The 23082-nt window shown below is 42.0% G+C and overlaps 1 protein-coding gene across 1 annotated transcript in view; it reads left to right on the top strand.

Annotated features, from left to right (window-relative positions):
• Positions 1-23082, top strand: part of LOC137534476 (zinc finger protein 850-like) — a 109037-nt gene that overhangs the window by 3639 nt on the left and 82316 nt on the right. The window contains exon 2 of the mRNA XM_068255986.1: positions 6695-8987. Within this exon, the coding sequence (XP_068112087.1) occupies positions 6695-8987 (2293 nt within the window). The remainder of the gene's footprint in view (positions 1-6694; positions 8988-23082) is intronic.

The raw sequence follows: 23082 nt of genomic DNA, 5'->3' as shown, positions 1-23082 counted from the left end.
TCACATTATACATCACATCCCTATTACTCCTCGCATTCCTTGTGTACATAAGGCTTGATTCACAAAAGCGTGCTAACAGTTAGCACCCTGGTGAAAAGCCCCTTATCACGCCTAAACTCAGTTTAGGCATCATAAGTTTAGGCGTGATAAGTTTAAGCACCAACTGGGTTAGCACCGCAGTGCACAGCTGATCAAAAGTTTTGCGCTAGCAAAGTCTGGGGCACTTCGCATAGAGTTTAATGGCGCTGCTTTGCGTGCGGGACTTTGCGCGCGATCTAAACGTATCCAAATTTATCATGCCTAAACTTATCACACCTAAACCGGATTAGCACCGCTTTGTGAATCGAGCCCATAGTGTGTTCATACCTTATTACAGACATAGGGCTCGATTCACAAAGCGGTGCTAATCCAGTTAGAGACTTTAGGCGTGATAACCATTGCACCACGCTGGTGAAAAGCCAGTTTAGGCGTGATAAGTTTAGGTGTGATACGTTTAGGTGTGATAAGTTTAGGCATGCTAAGTTTAGATAAGTGTAGATAGCGTGCAAAGTCCCGCACGCAAAGCAGCGCCATTAAACTCTATGCGAAGTGCACCAGACTTTGCTAGCGCAAAACTTTTGATCAGCTGTGCATTGCGGTGCTAACGCAGTTGGTGCTTAAACTTATCATGCCTAAACTTATCACACCTAAACTTATCATGCCTAAACTTATCACACCTAAACTTATCACACCTAAACTTATCACGCCTAAACTGAGTTTAGGCGTGATAAAGGGCTTTTCACCAGGGTGCTAACTGTTAGCACCGCTTTGGGAATCAGGCCCATACTGTGCAGTCACATTACACACATCACACCTCTATTAAATCTCACATTCCCTGTGTACATAGGGCTTGATTCACAAAAGCGTGCTAACCTACTTAGCACATTTGGGAGTGATAACCAGTTTACTTCTCACATTCCCTGTGTACATAGTGTGTTTATACCTCATTACATGCATACTGTGCTGCCACATTACACACATCACACCCCTATTACTTCTCACATTCACTCTGTGCATAGTGTGTTTTATACCTCATTACAGGCACACTGTGCAGTCGCATTACACACATAACACCCCTATTACTTCTCACGTTCCTTGTGTACATAGTATGTTTATACTTCATTACAGGCATTCTGTGCAGTCACATTACACACATCACACCCCTATTACTTCTCACATTCCCTGTGTACATAGTGTGTATATACCTCATTACAGGCACACTAGTCCGTCACATTACACACATCACACCCCTATTACTCCTCACATTCCCTGTGTACATAGTGTGTATATAGCTCATTACAGGCATACGTTGCAGCCACTTTACACACATCACACCCCTATTACTTCTCACATTCCCTATGTACATAGTGGGTTTATATCTCATATATAGACATTATCAATCCATCCTACTGTCTGGAGATGTTATGGCAGTGTTCACAGTGTCCGTGTGTGTGTTTGTGTGCGCACTCCACTGATCTTCTTGTTTAACCAAATTTCAGCTGGCTGGCATATAGATTGTGGCATCGGATGTTGGGACATCTATGTGCAATCAGAGTGAGAAGTGACAGAAGTGACTTAATGTTACTGCCTGTAATAAGCTGATAATGATCACTGAACATTATTGTACACAGATTGGTTACAGGAGCGGGTGACTAGTGTTACCAGCCTGTAATAAACAGAAAATGGTCACTATACATTATTGTACACAGATTGGTTACAGTAGGGGAGAATGAGTGTTACTGGCCTGTAATAAGCTGATAATGGTCACTGAACATTACTGTACACAGATTGTTTACAGTAGCATGCGAGTTACTTTTACCAGCCTGTGATCGGCTGTCATATAGGCATTGGCCAGGGGACAGCAGAGTGACACAGCTGTCCCCAGTACAGTGCTGCTATAGATTGCAGCGCTGTCCAATGTAAATAGACAGTAGTTTCGCCCTCTAACAGTCTCCTAGCAGCGGCCACTGGGAGACTGATGACAGAGCGGAGCTGCACGCGCATTAGCGCATGCAATCTCCTGCAAAGCCAGATGACTTGACACCAGTTGGTGTTAGGTGGTCCTGGGGCTGCCACCGCATTCACGCTAATTGGCGTGACGTGGTCTTTAAGAGATTAATCAGACCTGGCCACCGAGCTTCCACCTCAGGTCCCCGCTAGAGCATCTGACCACAAGAAATGGGCCAGCATTGCCACTGCAGGCCATCAGAGACAACATCTGTGTATGTGCATTACGTGTCTCATGACGTGCATGAATCCATAGGCCAATTGCGGAATCACCTCACTGTAACTAAGCAACAGAGATGCTCCAAGCACCGGAAGTCGCAGATTTACACGAATGCAGGCAACCTGGCACCTGGCTGGATGTTGAAAGAAAGGCCGTCTTCTCATAAGACAGCCATTAGAGCCCAAGATACGAATCAAGTGGTGTCTGAGCACTTTACACGTTTCAGACACAATGTGTCCCATTATCACAGTATTACAGTACACACAATGCTACAGTGCATGTCTGCTGGATGGATAGTATAGCCTGTGCCACAGTACACACAATGTTACAGTACAAGTCTGCTGGATGGATAGTATAGCCTGTGTCACAGTACACACAATGTTACAGTGCAAGTCTGCTGGATGGATAGTATAGCCTGTGTCACAGTGCACACAATGTTACAGTGCAAGTCTGCTGGATGGATAGTATAGCCTGTGTCACAGTACACGCAATGTTACAGTGCAAGTCTGCTGCATGGATAGTGTAGCCTGTGCCACAGTGCACACAATGTCACAGTGCAAGTCTGCTGGATGGATAGTATAGCCTGTGTCACAGTACACGCAATGTTACAGTGCAAGTCTGCTGGATGGATAGTATAGCCTGTGTCACAGTGCACACAATGTTACAGTGCAAGTCTGCAGGATGGATAGTATAGCCTGTGTCACAGTGCACACAATGTTACAGTGCAAGTCTGCTGGATGGATAGTATAGCCGGTGTCACAGTGCACACAATGTTACAGTGCAAGTCTGCTGGATGGATAGTATAGCCTGTGTCACAGTACACACAATGTTACAGTGCAAGTCTGCTGGATGGATAGAATAGCCTGTGTCACAGTACACACAATGTTACAGTGCAAGGCTACTGGATGGATAGTGTAGCCTGTGCCACAGTGCACACAATGTTACAGTGCAAGTCTGCTGGATGGATAGTATAGCCTGTGTCACAGTGCACACAATGTTACAGTGCAAGTCTGCTGGATGGATAGTATAGCCTGTGTCACAGTGCACACAATGTTACAGTGCAATTCTGCTGGATGGATAGTATAGCCTGTGCCACAGTGCACACAATGTTACAGTACAAGTCTGCTGGATGGATAGTATAGCCTGTGTCACAGTGCACACAATGTTACAGTGCAATTCTGCTGGATGGATAGTATAGCCTGTGCCACAGTGCACACAATGTTACAGTGCAATTCTGCTGGATGGATAGTATAGCCTGTGTCACAGTGCACACAATGTTACAGTACAAGTCTGCTGGATGGATAGTATAGCCTGTGTCACAGTGCACACAATGTTACAGTGCAAGTCTGCTGGATGGATTGCATAGCCTGTGTCACAGTACACACAATGCTACAGTGCAAGTCTGCTGGATGGCTAGTATAGCCTGTGTCACAGTGCACACAATGTTACAGTGCAAGTCTGCTGGATGGAGAGTATAGCTTGTGTCACAGTACACACAATGTTACAGTGCAAGTCAGCTGGATGGATAGTATAGCCTGTGCCACAGTGCACACAATTTTACAGTGCAAGCCTCCTGGATGGATAGTATAGCCGGTGTTACAATGCACACAATGTTACAGTGCATGTCTGCTGGATGGATAGTGTAGCCTGTACAGTGCACACAATGTTACAGTGCATGTCTGCTGGATGGATAGTATAGCCTCTGCCACAGTACATACAATTATACAGTGCAAGGCTACTGGATGGATAGTATAGCCTGTGTCACAGTACACACAATGTTATAGTGCAAGTCTACTGGATGGATAGTATAGCTGGTGTCACATTACAGAGCACACAATGTAAGTGACTATATAAGTGTGCTGCATGAATAGGTAAAGCCTTCCACAGACCGTACTCAACATAAGAGCAAATGTGCTGGCAGCTGTAATAAACCCTCTCACACACAGTCACAGACTAGTACACAGGCCTACAGCATTCCTACACTGTCCCTGAATCTATACCTGAATCATACCCAGCTATCTCCCTAAGCTCTCACTAGCTCTGACTATCATGAGAACAGCACAGGAATGAGGAAATCCTTCTCTCTGCCCCTCTATTTATTGCATGGGGTGAGATCTCCTGGCTCTTGCAGTGCATCCTGGAATCAAATGATTTGCTCCTGTAAATGCATTATACGCTTTCTGCCAAAACATGGCCTCATTACTACTTCTTGTGTTTGCCTGTGAACGTTCAACTGCAAGGCGAAAAAGGCCTGTCTCTCGAAAATTTGTGTAGAGCAAGAAAATCCCAATTCACTGCAAGATCAAATATGATTCTCGCTCTTTCACCCCTTGTCACTATATCTTTATTTGCACAATTAGAAACAAGAGGGAGACAATGGTACATTTACAAGGGGTATAATATGAGTGACACTAATATACAATGGCAATAATAATGTATGAAACCAAATGAATCTACACACATAACACAGATGTCGTGCTATAAGTACATATACAGTGGTGTGAAAAACTATTTGCCCCCTTCCTGATTTCTTATTCTTTTGCATGTTTGTCACACTTAAATGTTTCTGCTCATCAAAAACCGTTAACTATTAGTCAAAGATAACATAATTGAACATAAAATGCAGTTTTAAATGATGGTTTTTATTATTTAGTAAGAAAAAAACCACCAAATCTACATGGCCCTGTGTGAAAAAGTAATTGCCCCCCTTGTTAAAAAATAACTTAACTGTGGTTTATCACACCTGAGTTCAATTTCTGTAGTCACCCCCAGGCCTGATTACTGCCACACCTGTTTCAATCAAGAAATCACTTAAATAGGAGCTATCTGACACAGAGAAGTAGACCAAAAGCACCTCAAAAGCTAGACATCATGCCAAGATCCAAAGAAATTCAGGAACAAATGAGAACAAAAGTACTGTAATTGAGATCTATCTGTCTGGTAAAGGTTATAAAGCCATTTCTAAAGCTTTGGGACTCCAGCGAATCACAGTGAGAGCCATTATCCACAAATGGCAAAAACATGGAACAGTGATGAACCTTCCCAGGAGTGGCCGGCCGACCAAAATTACCCCAAGAGCGCAGAGAAAACTCATCAGAGAGGCCACAAAAGACCCCAGGACAACATCTAAAGAACTGCAGGCCTCACTTGCCTCAATTAAGGTCAGTGTTCACAACTCCACCATAAGAAAGAGACTGGGCAAAAACAGCCTGCATGGCAGATATCCAAGGCGCAAACCACTTTTAAGCAAAAAGAACATTAAGGCTCGTCTCAATTTTGCTAAAAAACATCTCAATGATTGCCAAGACTTTTGGGAAAATACCGTGTGGACCGACGAGACAAAAGTTGAACTTTTTGGAAGGTGCGTGTCCTGTTACATCTGTCGTAGAAGTAACACAGCATTTCAGCAAAAGAACATCATACCAACAGTAAAATATGGTGGTGGTAGTGTGATGGTCTGGGGTTGTTTTGCTGCTTCAGGACCTGGAAGGCTTGCTGTGATAGATGGAACCATGAATTCTACTGTCTACCAAAAAATCCTGAAGGAGAATGTCCGGCTATCTGTTCGTCAACTCAAGCTGAAGTGTTCTTGGGTGCTGCAGCAGGACAATGACCCAAAACACACCAGCAAATCCACCTCTGAATGGCTGAAGAAATACAAAAAGAAGACTTTGGAGTGGCCTAGTCAAAGTCCTGACCTGGATCCTATTGAGATGTTGTGGCATGACCTTAAAAAGGCGGTTCATGCTAGAAAACCCTCAAATAAAGCTGAATTACAACAATTCTGCAAAGATGAGTGGGCCAAACTTCCTCCAGAGCGCTGTAAAAGACTCGTTGCAAGTTATTGCAAACGCTTGATTGCAGTTATTGCTGCTAAGGGTGGCCCAACCAGTTATTAGGTTCAGGGGGCAATTTCTTTTTCACACAGGGCCATGTAGGTTTTGAGTTTTTTTTCTCACTTAATAATAAAAACCATTATTTAACACTGCATTTTGTGTTCAATTATGTTATCTTTGACTAATAGTTAACAGTTTTTGATGAGCAGAAACATTTAAGTGTGACAAACATCCAAAAGAATAAGAAATCAGGAAGGGGGCAAATCGTTTTTCACACCACTGTAGGTCTGTTGTCACAAGAGTAAAACATTTCTTCCATTGTCTCATAAAGCTGTACAATTTACTGTAATTCTATGTATGGCCAATGCTTTAGGCATAGGGATAGTCAGTGGCATGCAAATAACTCTGAGATGGTGCAGAATGCATGATAACTATATGCCAAGCCATGAAGCTGCTGCATCTGGTCCATTTCTAATCTACATAAAGTTTGCATCAACCTGGAATTATCAGCAGCTCACTGACCATCTCTAAAGATAATTCTTTCTCCCTCAGAATTCTCTAACAGGAAGTGATGATGTTTCTCTATTTGCAGCATGGAGTCCTTGCATCAGGAACCTCTCAGAGACTCGCCTCCCTGTATCCACAGACTGTTCGGTGACTGGTGTTGTCATTGGACAAGTGTTTCCTGCACCTACCCTGGTTATCCTGAATATTACCCAAGGCTCCCTTCACCTGTCTAATCCTGGGGGGCTTCATACCCAGCACAGCTCTCCCCCTTCTGGAGGATCTTATTCATGTTCCACGTGTGGGAAAAGTTTTGCTAGGAAATCAGTTCTTATCAGACATGAAAGATATCACACTGGTGAGAAACCACATTTATGTTCTGAGTGTGGGAAATGTTTTATGCAGAAATCAGAGCTTGTCAGACATGAGAGGACCCACACTGGTGAGAAGCCATATTCATGTGTTGAGTGTGGGAAAAGTTATAGACAGAAAACACATCTTGTCTTACATGAGAGATCTCACACTGGTGAGAAACCTTATTCATGTTCTAAGTGTGGGAAAAGCTTTATACAGAAATCAGAACTTGTCAGACACGAGAGATTACATCCTGGTGGGAAGCCATATTCATGTGTTGAGTGTGGGAAATGTTTTAGAGATAAAGCAACCCTTGTTGTACATAAGAGACATCACACTGGTGAGAAGCCCTATTCATGTGTTGAGTGTGGGAAATGTTTTGCACGTAAATCAAGGCTTGTGAATCATGAGAGATTTCACAATGGTGAGAAACCATATTCATGTGCTGAGTGTGGGAAATGTTTTCAACAGAAATCAAATCTTGTCGTACATGAGAGAGTACACACTGGTGAGAAGCCATATTCATGTGCTGAGTGTGGGAAATGTTTTAGAGATAAGGGAGCGCTTGCTAAACATAATAAATCTCACACAGGTGAGAAGCCATATTCATGCAGTGAGTGTGGGAAATGTTTTCGAGATAAAGGAAGCCTTGTTACACATGAAAGGCTTCACACTGGTGAGAAGCCATTTGTATGTCCTAAGTGTGGGAAAAGCTTTATACAGAGAACACAGCTTGTAACACATGAATTGTCTCACATCAGTGAGAGGCCCTATTCATGTGCTGAGTGTGGGAAATGTTTTAAACGTAAATATCATCTTTTTGAACATGAGAGATATCACACTGGCGAGAAGCCCTATTCATGTTCTGAGTGTGGGAAATGTTTTAGAAAGAAATCAAGTCTTGTCATACATGAGAGAGTACACACAGGTGAGAAGCCATATTCATGCAGTGAGTGTGGGAAATGTTTTGGAGATAAAGGAAGCCTTGTTAAACATGAAAGACTTCACACTGGTGAGAAGCCATTTGTATGTCCTAAGTGTGGGAAAAGCTTTATACAGAAAACACAGCTTGTAACACATGAATTGTCTCACATCGGTGAGAGGCCCTATTCATGTGCTGAATGTGGGAAATGTTTTAAACGTAAATATCATCTTGTTGAACATCAGAGATATCACACTGGTGAGAAGCCCTATTCATGTGCTGAGTGTGGGAAATGTTTTACATATAGATCAAGTCTTGTCGTACATGAGACACTACACACTGGTGAAAAACCATATTCATGTGCTGAGTGTGGGAAATGTTTTGCTCATAAATCATACCTCATCAGGCATGAGATATCTCACACTGGTAAGATGCCTTATTCATGTGCTGAATGTGGGAAATGTTTTGCATATACATCTCAGCTTTCCAATCATAAGACATCTCATACTGTGAAGAAGCCATATTCATGTGCTGGGTGTGGGAAATGTTTTGTACATAGATCAGTGCTTGTCCGTCATGAGAGATCTCACAATGGTGAGAAGCCATATTCATGTGCTGAGTGTGGGAAATGTTTTCGACAGAAATTAGGTCTTGTTGTACATGAGAGAGTACACACTGGTGAGAAACCATATTCATGTGCTGAGTGTGGGAAATGTTTTAGAGATAAAGGAACACTTGGCAAACATGATAAATCTCACACAGGGGAGAAGCCATATAAATGCAGTGAGTGTGGGAAATGTTTTGGATATAAATCAGCCTTTGTCGCACATCAGAAGTTACACTCTGGGGAGAAACCTTATACATGTGCTGAGTGTGGGAAATGTTTTGTACAGAAATCACACCTTGCCAGACATGAGAGATATCACACTGGTGAGAGGCCTTATTCATGTAATGAGTGTGGGAAATGTTTTGCTCGTCAATCACATCTTGCCGATCATAAGAAAACTCACACTAGCGAGAAGCCCTATTCATGTGCAGAGTGTGGGAAATGTTTTAGTCGTAAATCAAGCCTGGTTCGACATGAAACATCTCACACTGATGATAAGTAACGGAAAGCATAATATAGCTTCATCTTTATAGAACCTGAACTGGCCACGGCATACTGCTCTCCAGTTACCTGACTTGGCCAGAAGTAGGGAGGATGGGGAGCAGTGCGGATACAGCAGCCAATAACATCCCGGTTCAGTTTCCCTTATCCCTCTCTCATCACTGGTGAGAAGCTCTATTATTGCACTGGGTATGGGGAATGTTCTGGGCAGAAGTGTTATTTACCATTTTTTGTTAGTTACACATGGTAGCATATTTACACAGATCAGTGCATTGGTTTGTAAAGCATTAAAGTCCCTGAGCTGAGCTGACATGATGAGATTAATATTGGTACATAAGCCTAATTCTGTGCTGCATGTGTCTCCATAATGCTGCGGGATGCAGCGAAGCATGTCGATCTCTACACTGCGGCTTATCCGCTATATCTTCGGCTGACTCTGAGCCCGACCTTGCCCCTTGCTACATGGGCTCCCATCTATTTCATTGGTCCAGCCTGCTGCAGTCTATAACTACTGGATTACAAGTATTCTATGTTGTGAACAGAGGCACGAAAAGAATAAAACAGGCTAAAATAGTTAATGCTTGGAAGGCAGCTTTGTACTTATCTCCTAAAAGCTGACACAAAAACCGTCAATTTCAAAAGACATGCATTTATTGATATACTCCAAAAAGTGTTGCAATGCGTTTCACAGGTATAGTCCTGCATCTTCAAGCAATAAAAAAGGAGCATATAACTGAAAACCAGAGACAAAAGGGTTGCATCAGATCCATCCACTATCAATAATAATAATAATATTGTTCATATATTGCGCGATTGTACATCATCAGGTTTATATGCTGTATATATACCATTACTGTATTATAAAGTGATAATCCTTTATATAGACCTCAGTGTTAGTGCTGTGCTGTAGTATGGCTGTAGAAAGCTAACATGCTGTGCAGAGTGTATGTGGGGATATTTAGTGACCCTAGGTTAGGGTATTGACAAGGGACTGAGGATTAAGTAAAAGAAAAAACAAATTGATCATGTGATAGTACACTCTCTGCTTGTGACAGGGGAAGAGGGAATAGAGCCAAGACTATGAGTACCTTCTAATAGGCAATATGTTTAAAGCAGTAGGATCAGCCATACTATGCCAGGAAAAAAAAACACATATATAAGTAGATAAATACTTGATCTACTTACATAACAGATGTATTGTACTATCCACGTTTTGATTTCAGTGAATTTTATATAGTAAATTAAGAGAATTCTGTTCCTGGTGGGGGCCATGTCTTTGGTCCACAGCTAAGGCTAAATACTGATGTCATTCTTCCCTTAACTTATTTTTCCTTTTCTCCTCCAATCGCTGAGTCACTTCAGCCTTGCTTGTAAACACAAGTGAGCAGGGGATCAGGTTTTAGATAGTCAGCTAGGCAGGGAAATAAAGGGAAGAGGAGGAATAGATTATAGATAAAAAGAACCCCCAGAATGCAATTGTTTGGCAACGAATATTAAAGGACCAGTGCTCCTAAAATATGTGATAACTCCAGATCATAACAGAAAAAGTTTTGTAAGTTTTGAATGCAGAATTAGCACCTTTATCACTTAATACACTCAGACCTGTTAAAATGTGTTTTTATGGTGAAAATCCCACTTTAAAATGAACAAAGTTTAAGAGACAAAGTAACAGATAAACAGAGCAATGGGTTTAAAATAAACAAAGTTTAAGAGACAAAGTAACAGATAAACAGAGCAATGGGTTTAAAATAAACAAAGTTTAAGAGACCAAGTAAAAGATAAACAGAACCAGAAAGTAATACGGTAAAACTATTTATGAGCTTACCAGTGAATGGTCAGGGATGCACCAGGTCCCTCTGTACCTTGGTGCTGTGTATCAGCTCTCTAAATAGCAGATAGCAATGTCTATTAACCAATGAGAGAGTTGGGATTCATGACTCCATCCCGCCGAACATTGCGACCCTTTGGTCGCATTCAGTGACATCATGTGCGGTCGCGTGCTTACGGCCGCGTTGTCCATGCTCATAAGCGGTCGCTTCTAAGCGGCCGCTGTATCCATGTTTGTAAAGGGCATGGTGTTAGGATTCATATTGTATCATCTCCTGCCTGCTGGTGGTGGTATTGAGTTGGACTGCCCTGGACTTCCACTATCCACCAGCAGGTGGTTTATCATCACATTTAAGGACTTGCAGTTCTTTGTATGGCCTGCAGAGGCCTCTAATGTGTCTCTGAGCAATTACCACCAGATGCTTCCTATTACATGGACTATATAAGTCTGCCTCTTCCTGCAAGTCATTGCCAGAACTTCCTTGTTACAGGTCTGAGTCTCTGGTCACCCCTGTTCCTGATACCTGGTTTCTTGTACCCTGCCCTGTGATCTGATTATCTGCTACTGAACCTCTGCTTGTCCTGACTCTGCTTATGCTTACTCCTCTGTACCTTGTATGTATCTGATTACCTGTTGCTGACTTTATTCCGTTTTGACCTGTCTTTGCCTGCTCCTTTTGATACCGCATTGTTGTATATCATTGCTTGTACATATATATCTCGTGCACACCGTTTGTAAATAGATAGTTAGATAGTTAGGTGTTATATATATATTTTGTCACTGCTTCCCGGGTTATTTGTGTATATATTGTGTGCTGTGCATATGTGGTATGGTATTTACATTCACGCTTGTATGTATGCTGGCATTATTGCATTTGCAATAAAACATTATTTTTGCACCTTAATTCCTGGTTCCAGTGTCTGTATGCTGCAAACTGTGGTCAAACCCTGTTTCTCCGTTCAGGCCCCTGACACATGGTTCGCGGTGTATAAGGGCAGCGCTTGCGCACTGTAGAATATTCAGTAAATGAAGTGTCAGGCCTAAAACAGGCTAAGAAATATAACAAAATTATTACAAGGGGATAAATTGTATGTCATAATTCTTATATATTTGACATTTGGCGGTTTTTGTACAAGATAGTACTTTGGTGCCATCTAGTGGACAACATGAGGAAATGTCCCTAATCAAATTTTTCAATGGTCAGAATGAACCTCAATCGAAATTGGTGTGTAATAAAATCATGTAGATGATGGGTCTGGTTTAGGGCATTGCATATTTGGAAGTAAAAACATAAACCTAAAATAAATACATATGTAAATATACATTAAAATAATACAAATATGATCCAGATTATTATAGAAATAAAAATAAAGTAGGATTGTAAGGATTCTCGGGTCTGCCTGTTATTGCAGCGATAAGCTAGCAATGAATTTCATCTTTTGCATATGCATGTGTCGGGGCTCTCTGCGACTGCAGACATCAGCTAGGGCTCATCCTATTTGCATATGCTTCGGAGTGTTCCATCACCTGCAGGGTAACTGCTCAATTAGTGGAAGCATTTAGCATCCTGAGTTCCCAGCAGGCTTTGCTGTTGCATTGTATTGTCTAAGCCTAGCTCAGTGCAGTTAGCCTTCAGCTTTCCCTGATAGCTGATTCAAGTATCTAGTGTCATGTCTTGAGTTCCTGTATCCTTGTTCCGGTTCCGAGTGTTCGGATTCTAAGCCTGTGTTCCTGTTTATGTCCTGAGTACCTGGATTACTTGCCTGAATGCGTGTTCCTGGTTAACCTGTATACCTGCTCCTGGATTACCTGAATGCTTGTTCCTTGTATAACCTATATATCCGTTCACAGTGCAACCTACATATCTGTTCCTGGACTTGTATCCATTTGCCAGTCTCTGGGTAATATTCCTGCATTTTGTTCTTGAACTTATGTTGCAAAACCTGTTCCTGCATTATGTCCTGGAAACCCTGCTTTGAACATTGCATGTACTTTTCACTGTAAATAAACATCACTTGCATCAAATCCTGGACATCTGCATATAATTGGGGGTTACTAACTGCACCGAGAATGGCCGAGCGTGATAAGGATAAAAATGAAAATGGTCATGCAGAGATTATTCTATATACATAAAGTGCATCAGTGTGGAAAATTATATACAGGATGTCCCCAAGGGCAAGCCTCATTCTGCCAACAGTATCATGATAAAATGTATCAATAATACAGATAAGGATCAAGTACAGTAACATAAAATGCACAATACAATTGTACGAAGTACAGAATCATGAAAACAATAAAAATTACAAATAAAACCTATAAAAAAAAGATGATAAGAGGCGACTTGTAAAATAAATAGCGATGGTTTTGATTAGTAAATTTTCTCCAGCTGCTCATTTAGGCCATCTGGAGTGAGGGGGTTTTTAGTATTTGGATCCAGTACATTTCCCGTTTGTTTAGACGATCAAAAGCATCCGATTGGTTGGGGTGTGTGGTTTCAATTAGAGTGATGTGAAAGAGATTACAAGCTCATTACTGGATTACAAGCTCATGAACACTATTGGTGAGACCTAATACTTGCTATACTGTCCATATTGGACTTTCTTCTGCAATCCATATTGGATGGTTTACTTATATTGAGCTCTAGCACTGAAACTGAGTGTAGTATTGCTCCGGACTGAGTTACCATGATTCTCTGCGATTGTGTGACCGATATGGAAAACAAGACATGCCTCTACATTTATGGAAACTGCACTAGCCAAGTGTTAAAGCAGATCCGCGATGAAAAACTAACTGTAACTTGTCTATATATGTTACCTAAAACTTAGATAGTTTACACAGCATATCTAGCTGCAAACAGCTTCAACAGAATATGATTATTTTTTCCTGTGATACAAGAGCGGCCATGTTCTGTTTGTCACATGCTGCTCTCAAGAGATGCTATCAGCTTGCCTCTGTGTAAATTCAGTCCCCTCTCCTCCTCCCTCCTCCCCTCTGCCTCTGAAATCAATGGCTAGTAACCTCCTCCTCCTCCTGCCCAGACTGAGCTCCTGTAAGCCCTTGCTACTTTTTGAAAATGCCAAGGCTCTCTGAAAAGCTGTGGGTGTGGCGCGTTTAGTTTATAGGGAATTAGAATATTAAAACAAAACAAAAAAAGTATTTGGCTTGAGGAATGCCCTATAAACTATATGAAAGGAACACAATTATGCAATGAGTAAAAGTTTATCTCGGATTCACTTTAACCATTTCCATGGATTTGCAATGTCAGTTGACAAGTACTTCTTTCTTTGAAACTGTCTCATTCAATTGTTGAGCATTTGCACCTTTTGGGACTTCCTGAAAGGACAATTGAAGTGAGAGGAATATGAAGGCAGCCATATTTATTTCCTTTTAAACAATACCCGTTGACTGGCATCCTTCCTGATCTATTGGGCTGCAGTAGTGTCTGAATAACACCAGAAACAAGCACGTAGCTAATTTAGAGGCAGAGGATCAGCAGAACAGCCAGGCAACTGGTATTACTTAAAGGGAAATAAAAATGGCAGCCTTCATATCCCTCATGCTACAGTTGTCCTTTAAGCCTTAAAATATTCCTGTTGCATATGATCCATTTCAATGATAGACTGTAATTTATGATGGGGCTCTTGGGCGAGCTCTGTCCTACTTCACAAGTTGAGTCAGCCTTATAGCAGTTATAGTGTATATATTTATGTACGTCTATTTCACACATAATGTGCAGTTTTTCATGACTGTTTACTTATTTTTACTAATAAATGCATATTTAGTATTTTTGCAAATGTTGTTATATGTCCATTTTTTTATATAGTCCCATTTATATTGTGTTGTTTCTGCTAATTATACCTTGCCTGTGATCCCTTTTTATATTTTTCATTGCAGGTGTTAATAAACCAGATGCTTTATCTACACAAAGGTTGCAGGACCTGCAGCTGTATGCAGCCACGGTGCTCCTGAAGGGAAAAAGCCACAACACTTATATCTGGCTCAACAACATACATGTAAAAAGGATGCCTGGATAAATGGTGCCAGATGTAGTTGATAAACATGATTTTGGTTACAAAAGGATGCCGGATATAGCTGATAAACTTGATTTCTTCATAATAAGGTGCTGCATGTAGCCAAGAAACTTGCTTTCGTTTATGTATAAATGGCTCCAGATATAGCAGATAAACTCATTTTGTAAACTAAATGAAATCCCGTTTATTGCATAATAAACATAACGTGGGATAACTACAAGAAGCAGTAAAGACAGTGGTTTTAAACACAGTGTAAGAGATAGCTATAAAAGTAATCAAGTATGCAAACGAAAATATTTCCTTACCATAACATACAAAATATACAAAGGACTAGAGGACATGATCTGCACATGGAGGAAAAACGTTTTAGCCATTTATTTAGGAAAGGGTTCTTTACAGTAAGAGTGATTAAGAATTGGAATGCATTGCCACAGGAAGTAGTTATGGCAAATTCTATACCTGCATTTAAAGAGGGCTTAGATGCTTTCCTTGCATTGAAAGACATCCATGGCTGCAATTACTAGGTAATGCCCAGTGATTTTGATCCAGGGATTTTATCTGATGGCCATCTGGAGTCGGGAAGGAATTTTTTTCCCTTTTGGAGCTAATTGGACCATGCCTTATAAGGGTTTTTCCTCTGGATCAACAGGGGTATATGAGGGAGCAGGCTGGTGTTGTACTTTGTTCTCTGGTTGAACTCTATGGACGTATGTCTTTTTTCAACCCAAATAACTATGTAACCAATAGTCTGCCATTGTCACATCAAGAAAACAATAACCAAATTATCATGCCATTGCAATCAATAAAACCAGAAAATGCAAACAACACAAAGCATCAAGGATATTTATAAGCTCCCTGAACTACCCATACATCGGAGCAAACCTGATAATAAAGTGTGTTTATAGGCCAACCATTCTTGCCAATCAAATTGAAATGTAGAAAAGGTCCCTGAGATACTATGATCCAACCTATCTGCTCCCATGATGGTGTCTACTGTATTCTCAAATTATGGTATAGATAAGGAGGGAGATTTCCAATTTATAGCAGTGGACCACATAGTGGCTTATAAAAATGCAGCATAAATCCTTTTGAAAGCCTGAGGCACCTCTCGATTTGAGGACAGGAAAGACTGTAACACTGAAGGGGTAGTAACTTGATTAGTCTCTTTCATAAAAATACCGCAAATCGTTTTCTAGAACCCCCTGGACTATAGTACAGCGCCAAATCGTGTGGACTAGATCACCATTGGACCCACAGTTATGAAAACAGCCAGGCAAGTGGGAGGGATACATTTTATGGAGCTTACAGGGGGTGTTATACCAGTGCAAAAATAACTTCACTGGGGTTTCTAAACGTGATTTAATTTATAAAAGGCATCGGAGGAAGCCAATAAACGTGATTTCTTTTATAAAATAGGTGCCAAATACAGCCGATAAACACAATTTTGTTTACAAAAGAGCACCTGTTTGTAGCCAATGAGTGTGATTCTGTTTACAAAAGGCACTGGATGTAGCCACTATTAGAATATAACCCTAATTGTAACCATTACCTTAACCCCCCTAATGCCTAACCTTGACCCCCATGGTGGTATCTAACCCTTTAAACGCCCTGGTGCCTAACCTTAACCCCCCTTGGTGGTACCTAAGCCTTAAACCCCCCCTGACCTAACCATAACCTCCATGGCGGTGCCTAACCTTAACCACGGTATTTGGTAAGATTGTTGTAGCCGCAATTTGTGAACGATACAACCGGTATTTGTCGTGATCGTTGTAGTCGCATCTTATGCCAAAGATATAAACAGTATTCACAATGATCTTATATAAGATATAACCGATAAAGAATAACCGGTATTTGGTTTGAACAATGCAACTGTTATTTTGTATGGATTGTAGCGGCCACAAATAAAGTTAAACAAATAATGAGGCCAAAATGTAGTTGTAAAAATATAGTCGTTATTAAAATGAAGGATATAGAGCATGATTCATTAATCTGTGCTGCTAAGCAGTGCGGCTTAATGTAAAGGAGTGCTCACTTTGCCTCCCTTACAGAGCAGCACTTGCTGATATGTAAAGAGCGTGCCTTCCTTAGTTACACGCATTGCTTACTTAGCAACTTGCGTAACTTTAACTGTGGGCGGTCCTATGAAGTAGCGTTACCGTGATACTTCACGTGCGGTCACTACTATGTTCATTTACATAGTTGGTACTGTGTAAATGAACATAGTAGCGGCCACAAATGAAGTATGGCAGTAACAATACTTCATAGCACCGCCTGCAGTTAAGGTTGCGCGTGTTGCTATGTATGCAATTCTCATAACTAGGGAAGTCATTCTCCTTACATATCAGAAAGCGCTGCTCTGTAAGGGAGGCAAAGTGAGCACTTCTTTACATTAAGCCGCACTGCTTAGCAACACAGCTTGATGAATAAGGTCCAGAGTGTAAGCGTGAGTAAAATCAGGTCCTTTATTGTAAACCCAAAACTTTCCATGATATAAAATAACGGGTGCACGTTTTACTGCTTATAGCCGCTAATCGCTGCAAAAATCATCAAAGTCTATAGCGGCTTCCTATTTACACAGGCAGCTCTAGCACCCTTTTCAACTGATACCGGTTGAACGAACCGAGAGAGTGCTGAAAAGATAAGCTGAATCTGATGAGCTGAATGTCCCAGATTTTGTCAAACTGACATGGCTGCTGTATACAATTAACATTGACAATTTAACCCCACAAGTGAAATAAAAACGTGAGACTCCAGGAAAGCTCTATGTAGCACTGTTACTACACATACAATTCACTAGTTGTTTAGCTTTTTTCCTAACTTCAAGCTAGCTGTAAAATTGGATGCTGGTCCTCCAAAATGTGTGCATCAGAGTAATATATGTGGAAGAAGTGTTTCCCAGGGTCTGAATCAGAAGGCTCAACCTATTGCAATGCATTATGGTCTGAATCAGAAGGCTCAGCTTATTGCAATGCATTATGGTCTGAATCAATCAGAAGGCGTGGCCTATTGGAATGCATTGTTGTCTGAATCTGATTGCTCGCCTATTGCAATGCATTGTGGTCTGATTTAGAAGGCTTGGCCTATTACAATGCATTATGGTCTGAGTCAGAAGGCTCAGCCTATCACAAGATGTAAAAATACTATAAAGATCCAGCTTATTAAGGCAGAGGATGCATCTGTGATGATATTTATGTATACCTGCATGGCTGTGAATCGCAGGCTTGGTAAGATTGGATGAAGGCAGGCTTACATTCTGATAACCAATTCTATGTTATATTTTACTTTGAAATGTTACTAGATGCGATTGCTAGAGGTATGACAATCATATCAGTGACTGCTTATTATGTGTATATATTCTGTATATAATGAGGAGAATGTTATTGTTATATGTACAGACTAGCATCAGTATCTTTACTTTATAGAGGAAGTCTTGTTGATGAGGCCAGTGTCACAGTAGCCACAGGTAGCCAAGGTCCAGACCCCTCTACCTACCTATCATCCGCAGCGGTGGCTGGATGGTGTACTGGTTAAGGGCTCTGCCTCTGACACAGGAGACCTGGGTTCGAATCTTGGCTCTGCCTGTTCAGTAAGCCAGTAATTCAGTAAGGAGTTCATTGGGCAAGACTCCCAAAACACTGCTACTGCCTACTGAGTGCGCTCTAGTGGCTGCCTCGCAAGCGCTTTGAGTCCGACAGGAGAAAGGCGCTATACAAATACTGCCATTATTATTTCACTTTGTACCTCTTTACCTCCCCCAATCTCTCTTTTCCTCTTTATCTTCCCCTTTCCCTCTATACCTCTTTATCTCCCCCTTTACCTCTGTACCTCTTATCTCCCCCTTTCCCGCTGTACCTCTCTTATCTCCCCTTTCCCTCTGTACCTCTCTTACCTCCTCTTTCCCCCTGTACCACTTTATTTCCCTCTGTACCTCTCTTATCTCCCCTTTCCCTCTGTACCTCTCTATCTCCCCATTCCCTCTGTACCTCTCTATCTCCCCCTTTCCCTCTGTACCTCTCTTACCTCCTCTTTCCCCCTGTACCACTTTATTTTCCCCTGTACCTCTCTTATCTCCCCTTTCCCTCTGTACCTCTCTATCTCCCCCTTCCCCCTTTACCTCTCTTATCTCCCCTTTCCCTCTGTACCTCTCTATCTCCCCATTCCCTCTGTACCTCTCTATCTCCCCCTTTCCCTCTGTACCTCTCTATCTCCCCCTTTCCCTCTGTACCTCTCTATCTCCCCCTTTCCCTCTGTACCTCTCTATCTCCTTCTTTCCCTCAGTACTTCTTTATCTTTGCTTTCCCTCTCTAATTCTCTATCTCCCCCTTTCCCTCAGTACCTCTCTATCTCCCCATTTCCCTCTGTTCCTCTCTATCTCCCCCCTTCTCTCTGTACCTCTCTATCGCCACCTTTCCCTCTGTACCTCTCTATCGCCACCTTTCCCTCTGTTCCTCTCTATCTCCCCCTTTCCCACTGTACCTCTCTATCTCCCCCTTTCCCTCTGTACCTCTCTAACGCCACCTTTCCCTCTGTTCCTCTCTATCTCCCCCTTTCCCTCTGTACCTCTCTATCTCCCCCTTTCCCACTGTACCTCTCTATCGCCACCTTTCCCTCTGTACCTCTCTATCGCCACCTTTCCCTCTGTACCTCTTTATCCCCCTTTCCCTCTGTGATGCTCTATCTCCCCCTTTCCCTTGGTACTTCTTTATCTTTGCTTTCCCACTGTACCTCTCTATCGCCACCTTTCCCTCTGTACCTCTCTATCGCCACCTTTCCCTCTGTACCTCTTTATCCCCCTTTCCCTCTGTGATGCTCTATCTCCCCCTTTCCCTCTGTACCTCTCTATCTCCCCCTTTTCCTCTGTTCCTCTCTATCTCCCCCTTTTCCTCTGTACCTCTCTATCTCCCCCTTTCCCTCTGTACCTCTCTATCTCCTTCTTTCCCTCAGTACTTCTTTATCTTTGCTTTCCCTCTCTAATTCTCTATCTCCCCCTTTCCCTCAGTACCTCTCTATCTCCCCATTTCCCTCTGTTCCTCTCTATCTCCCCCTTTCTCTCTGTACCTCTCTATCGCCACCTTTCCCTCTGTACCTCTCTATCTCCCCCTTTCCCACTGTACCTCTCTATCGCCACCTTTCCCTCTGTTCCTCTCTATCTCCCCCTTTCCCACTGTACCTCTCTATCTCCCCCTTTCCCTCTGTACCTCTCTAACGCCACCTTTCCCTCTGTTCCTCTCTATCTCCCCCTTTCCCTCTGTACCTCTCTATCGCCACCTTTCCCTCTGTTCCTCTCTATCTCCCCCTTTCCCTCTGTACCTCTCTATCTCCCCCTTTCCCACTGTACCTCTCTATCGCCACCTTTCCCTCTGTACCTCTCTATCGCCACCTTTCCCTCTGTACCTCTTTATCCCCCTTTCCCTCTGTTCCTCTCTATCTCCCCCTTTCCCTCTGTACCTCTCTATCTCCCCCTTTCCCTCTGTTCCTCTCTATCTCCCCCTTTCTCTCTGTACCTCTCTATCTCCCCATTTCCCTCTGTGACGCTCTATCTCCCCCTTTCCCTCTCTATCTCCCCCTTTCCCTCTGTACCTCTCTATACCCTTTTCCTCTGTCTCTAATGTATTCCCCTTCAATTTCTCATTTCAGATATTATTAATTTACTGATAGTTTCCCAGTGCTTTGCATGGTACACAATTATATCATATTACATCACAATTATCATGCATTATTGAGCAAAGTTATTCCTTAAATTGCATTGTGTATGTATTTGATAGCAGGTAGAGAGTTTTATGGGTTGCTTATTAATTGATTTTAACAATGAATCATCATGAACTGTATTAATGTTACGGTATCCTCATATATTGTTCCAATAAAGCTGTATTTTTGATACTTACCTTTAATTACATCTCCTCAGTGGTGCTGTTTTGCTGGGTTTATTTTCTCGTATCATTATAAAGTAATAACCAAGATGGATAAGCAAATAAAATTTGATGGTTTAACTTATAGCTAGCACTGTTTATTGTAAAGCCATAATGGATGTAAATGGAGAAATAGTAATTACTAAACGCAAATGTCACCCACTAAAAGCCTAATTTGTCCTAAAAAAACAATATATAGATCATTTAGGTGTGATAAGTAGTAATAAAGTTATTGGCAAATGAATGGGAGCAGCTCTGATATGTGAAAATTGCTTGGTAGCCGAAGGGAACCTAAAGTGAAATAAATGTGACCAGTTTAACTTGCTTGGGGTTTCTTCCAGTCCCCTGTAGTCCTCCTGGTCCCTTGCCGTCATTCTGCTTGGTTCCACTCAGCCCCTGTGCCCCTCTGAAAGCTGGCCGACTGAGACATGTGCCTCCTTGATTTGGGACCAATGGCCTGAACATTCAGCGCATGCACAGTTGCAATTTTTATGAACTGCACAAGCACAGAACAGATGCAATGTTCTGCAATGGGGAGTTCATAAAAATTGCAATTGCCATGGAAGTGCGATTGAAGAGGTGCCCAGCCCTGGGCCAAGCTCGCAGGTTTTAAAGGGAGCATCTGCTGAATACAACAGAGTGGAAAAACGAGGGACCATGAGGACTACAGGGGGCTGGAAGAAGCTCCAGGTAAGTCAAACCGGGCACAATAATTTCACATTAGGTTGACTTTCCAATTGGGGTATTCTGCGAAGTGGGGGTGGCAAAAGCCTCGCCTAACATAAAGAACAACTGCTACACTTTGTAACGGAAAAGAAAAAAACACAGAGACACCGGGAGCCCCTATAGTGTATTATCCTTGCAATCTGGTCAAGATATACAAATAGTACTACTCACAAGTGTAGGTTGCTTAGGGAGGCAACCACTCGACAAAGCATGTGGAGAAAGCCCGTCTCCACATCTTTACTCAGGATCCTCGGGGATTCACTAGGAGAAAGTGCATTCTACAGTGTCATTCATTTTAAGCATGCTAACATGTTTTATGGGGCTTCTATGGCCCTTTTTTAAATAAATTATGTTTAAGCTATTTTTGCGAGTTAAAAGGTTTTGATACTATTTACATAGGAATAATCTGTCCTTTAGAGACAAATGATCCCACCTACTAATTGCACATGTATATATGTTTCTGACGTCTATTTTTATTTGTATTTTAAATATGTATGTGTACTGTATGATAATGCTGTGGTATACTGAAGCGTCTATTGTTGCTTACTTTCTTTTTAAAGCACTATATTGACCCGATGAAGCGGCTTATACCGCGAAACGCGTTGTCCTAGGTGCTTATCATTATTAAATTATTACATCGATCCTACCGAGTGGAGTGTCCATTCTTAAGGTAGGCGATCTACAACACAATTTATATGTTATAAGTACGCATAAGTGCAAATCATACAATAGGGGCGCCTCCTACTGCTGCTTAACTGCTACACTTGAGTGAGCCCCAAGGGAGAAATTGTTAAGGTGGGGTGGTGCTTAGGTAGATGGATTGCTGGACGACGGTGGCTGTGGGTGCTGCTCCGGAAGACTTGTGCAGCACCGGTCTCTCAGTATATAGGAAATAGATTTACAGTATTGCATAAATGACTAATCCCATTCTTATATATAACTGTCAGCTCTGGCTCACTCACACTTGCACTCATCACCATCTTTATACTACAGCCGTCCTCATTGCATGCAGTCTGTGCTCACTCCAGCGTGCAGCAGTGGAACAACATCTGCCAGCAATACCGCAGACGAGCTTCCAGAGGCATTGCCCATGTCACCTGGTCCCTGGCTGAGTGGGACGTAGCATGCTGGTATACCCGTACTACCATACCAGCCATCAGAACAGGTGAGAGTATTCAACCCATGGCTTTCTAACTGATGATCTTGGCCTGAGTGTGCGCTCCTTGTCTTTTTCTAGTGTTTTTTACATAAAGAGGACACCAAGATGTTCCCTACCCCCTTTCCCACCATGTGAGGTGGGTATAGGTAGGGTTGATAAGAACAGCCAAATTTCGATTTCATCTTCCGATTTTTGTGTTCCAATTGAAGTCAATGGCACCGAGTTCCACGATAAATAGCAAAGCCCCCTAGTACATGCTGTCATCAAACAATTTCCCTTGTATGTTAGGGGGATCAGTAGAAACATGGTGAAACATTTTTGGGAGAAAAGACCATGTAGTTTTTGAGGAAATCAATTTTATAATTTTCATAGGAAAAATGTGTTTAAACTGGGTAAAATGACACTTTGCTGTCATACATTGTACTGCATTCCAAGTTCT

This window comes from Hyperolius riggenbachi, chromosome 10 (assembly GCF_040937935.1).
Source record: "Hyperolius riggenbachi isolate aHypRig1 chromosome 10, aHypRig1.pri, whole genome shotgun sequence".
In the NCBI taxonomy this organism is placed as follows: Eukaryota; Metazoa; Chordata; class Amphibia; order Anura; family Hyperoliidae; genus Hyperolius; species Hyperolius riggenbachi.
This window is presented reverse-complemented; position numbering and strand designations above follow the sequence as displayed.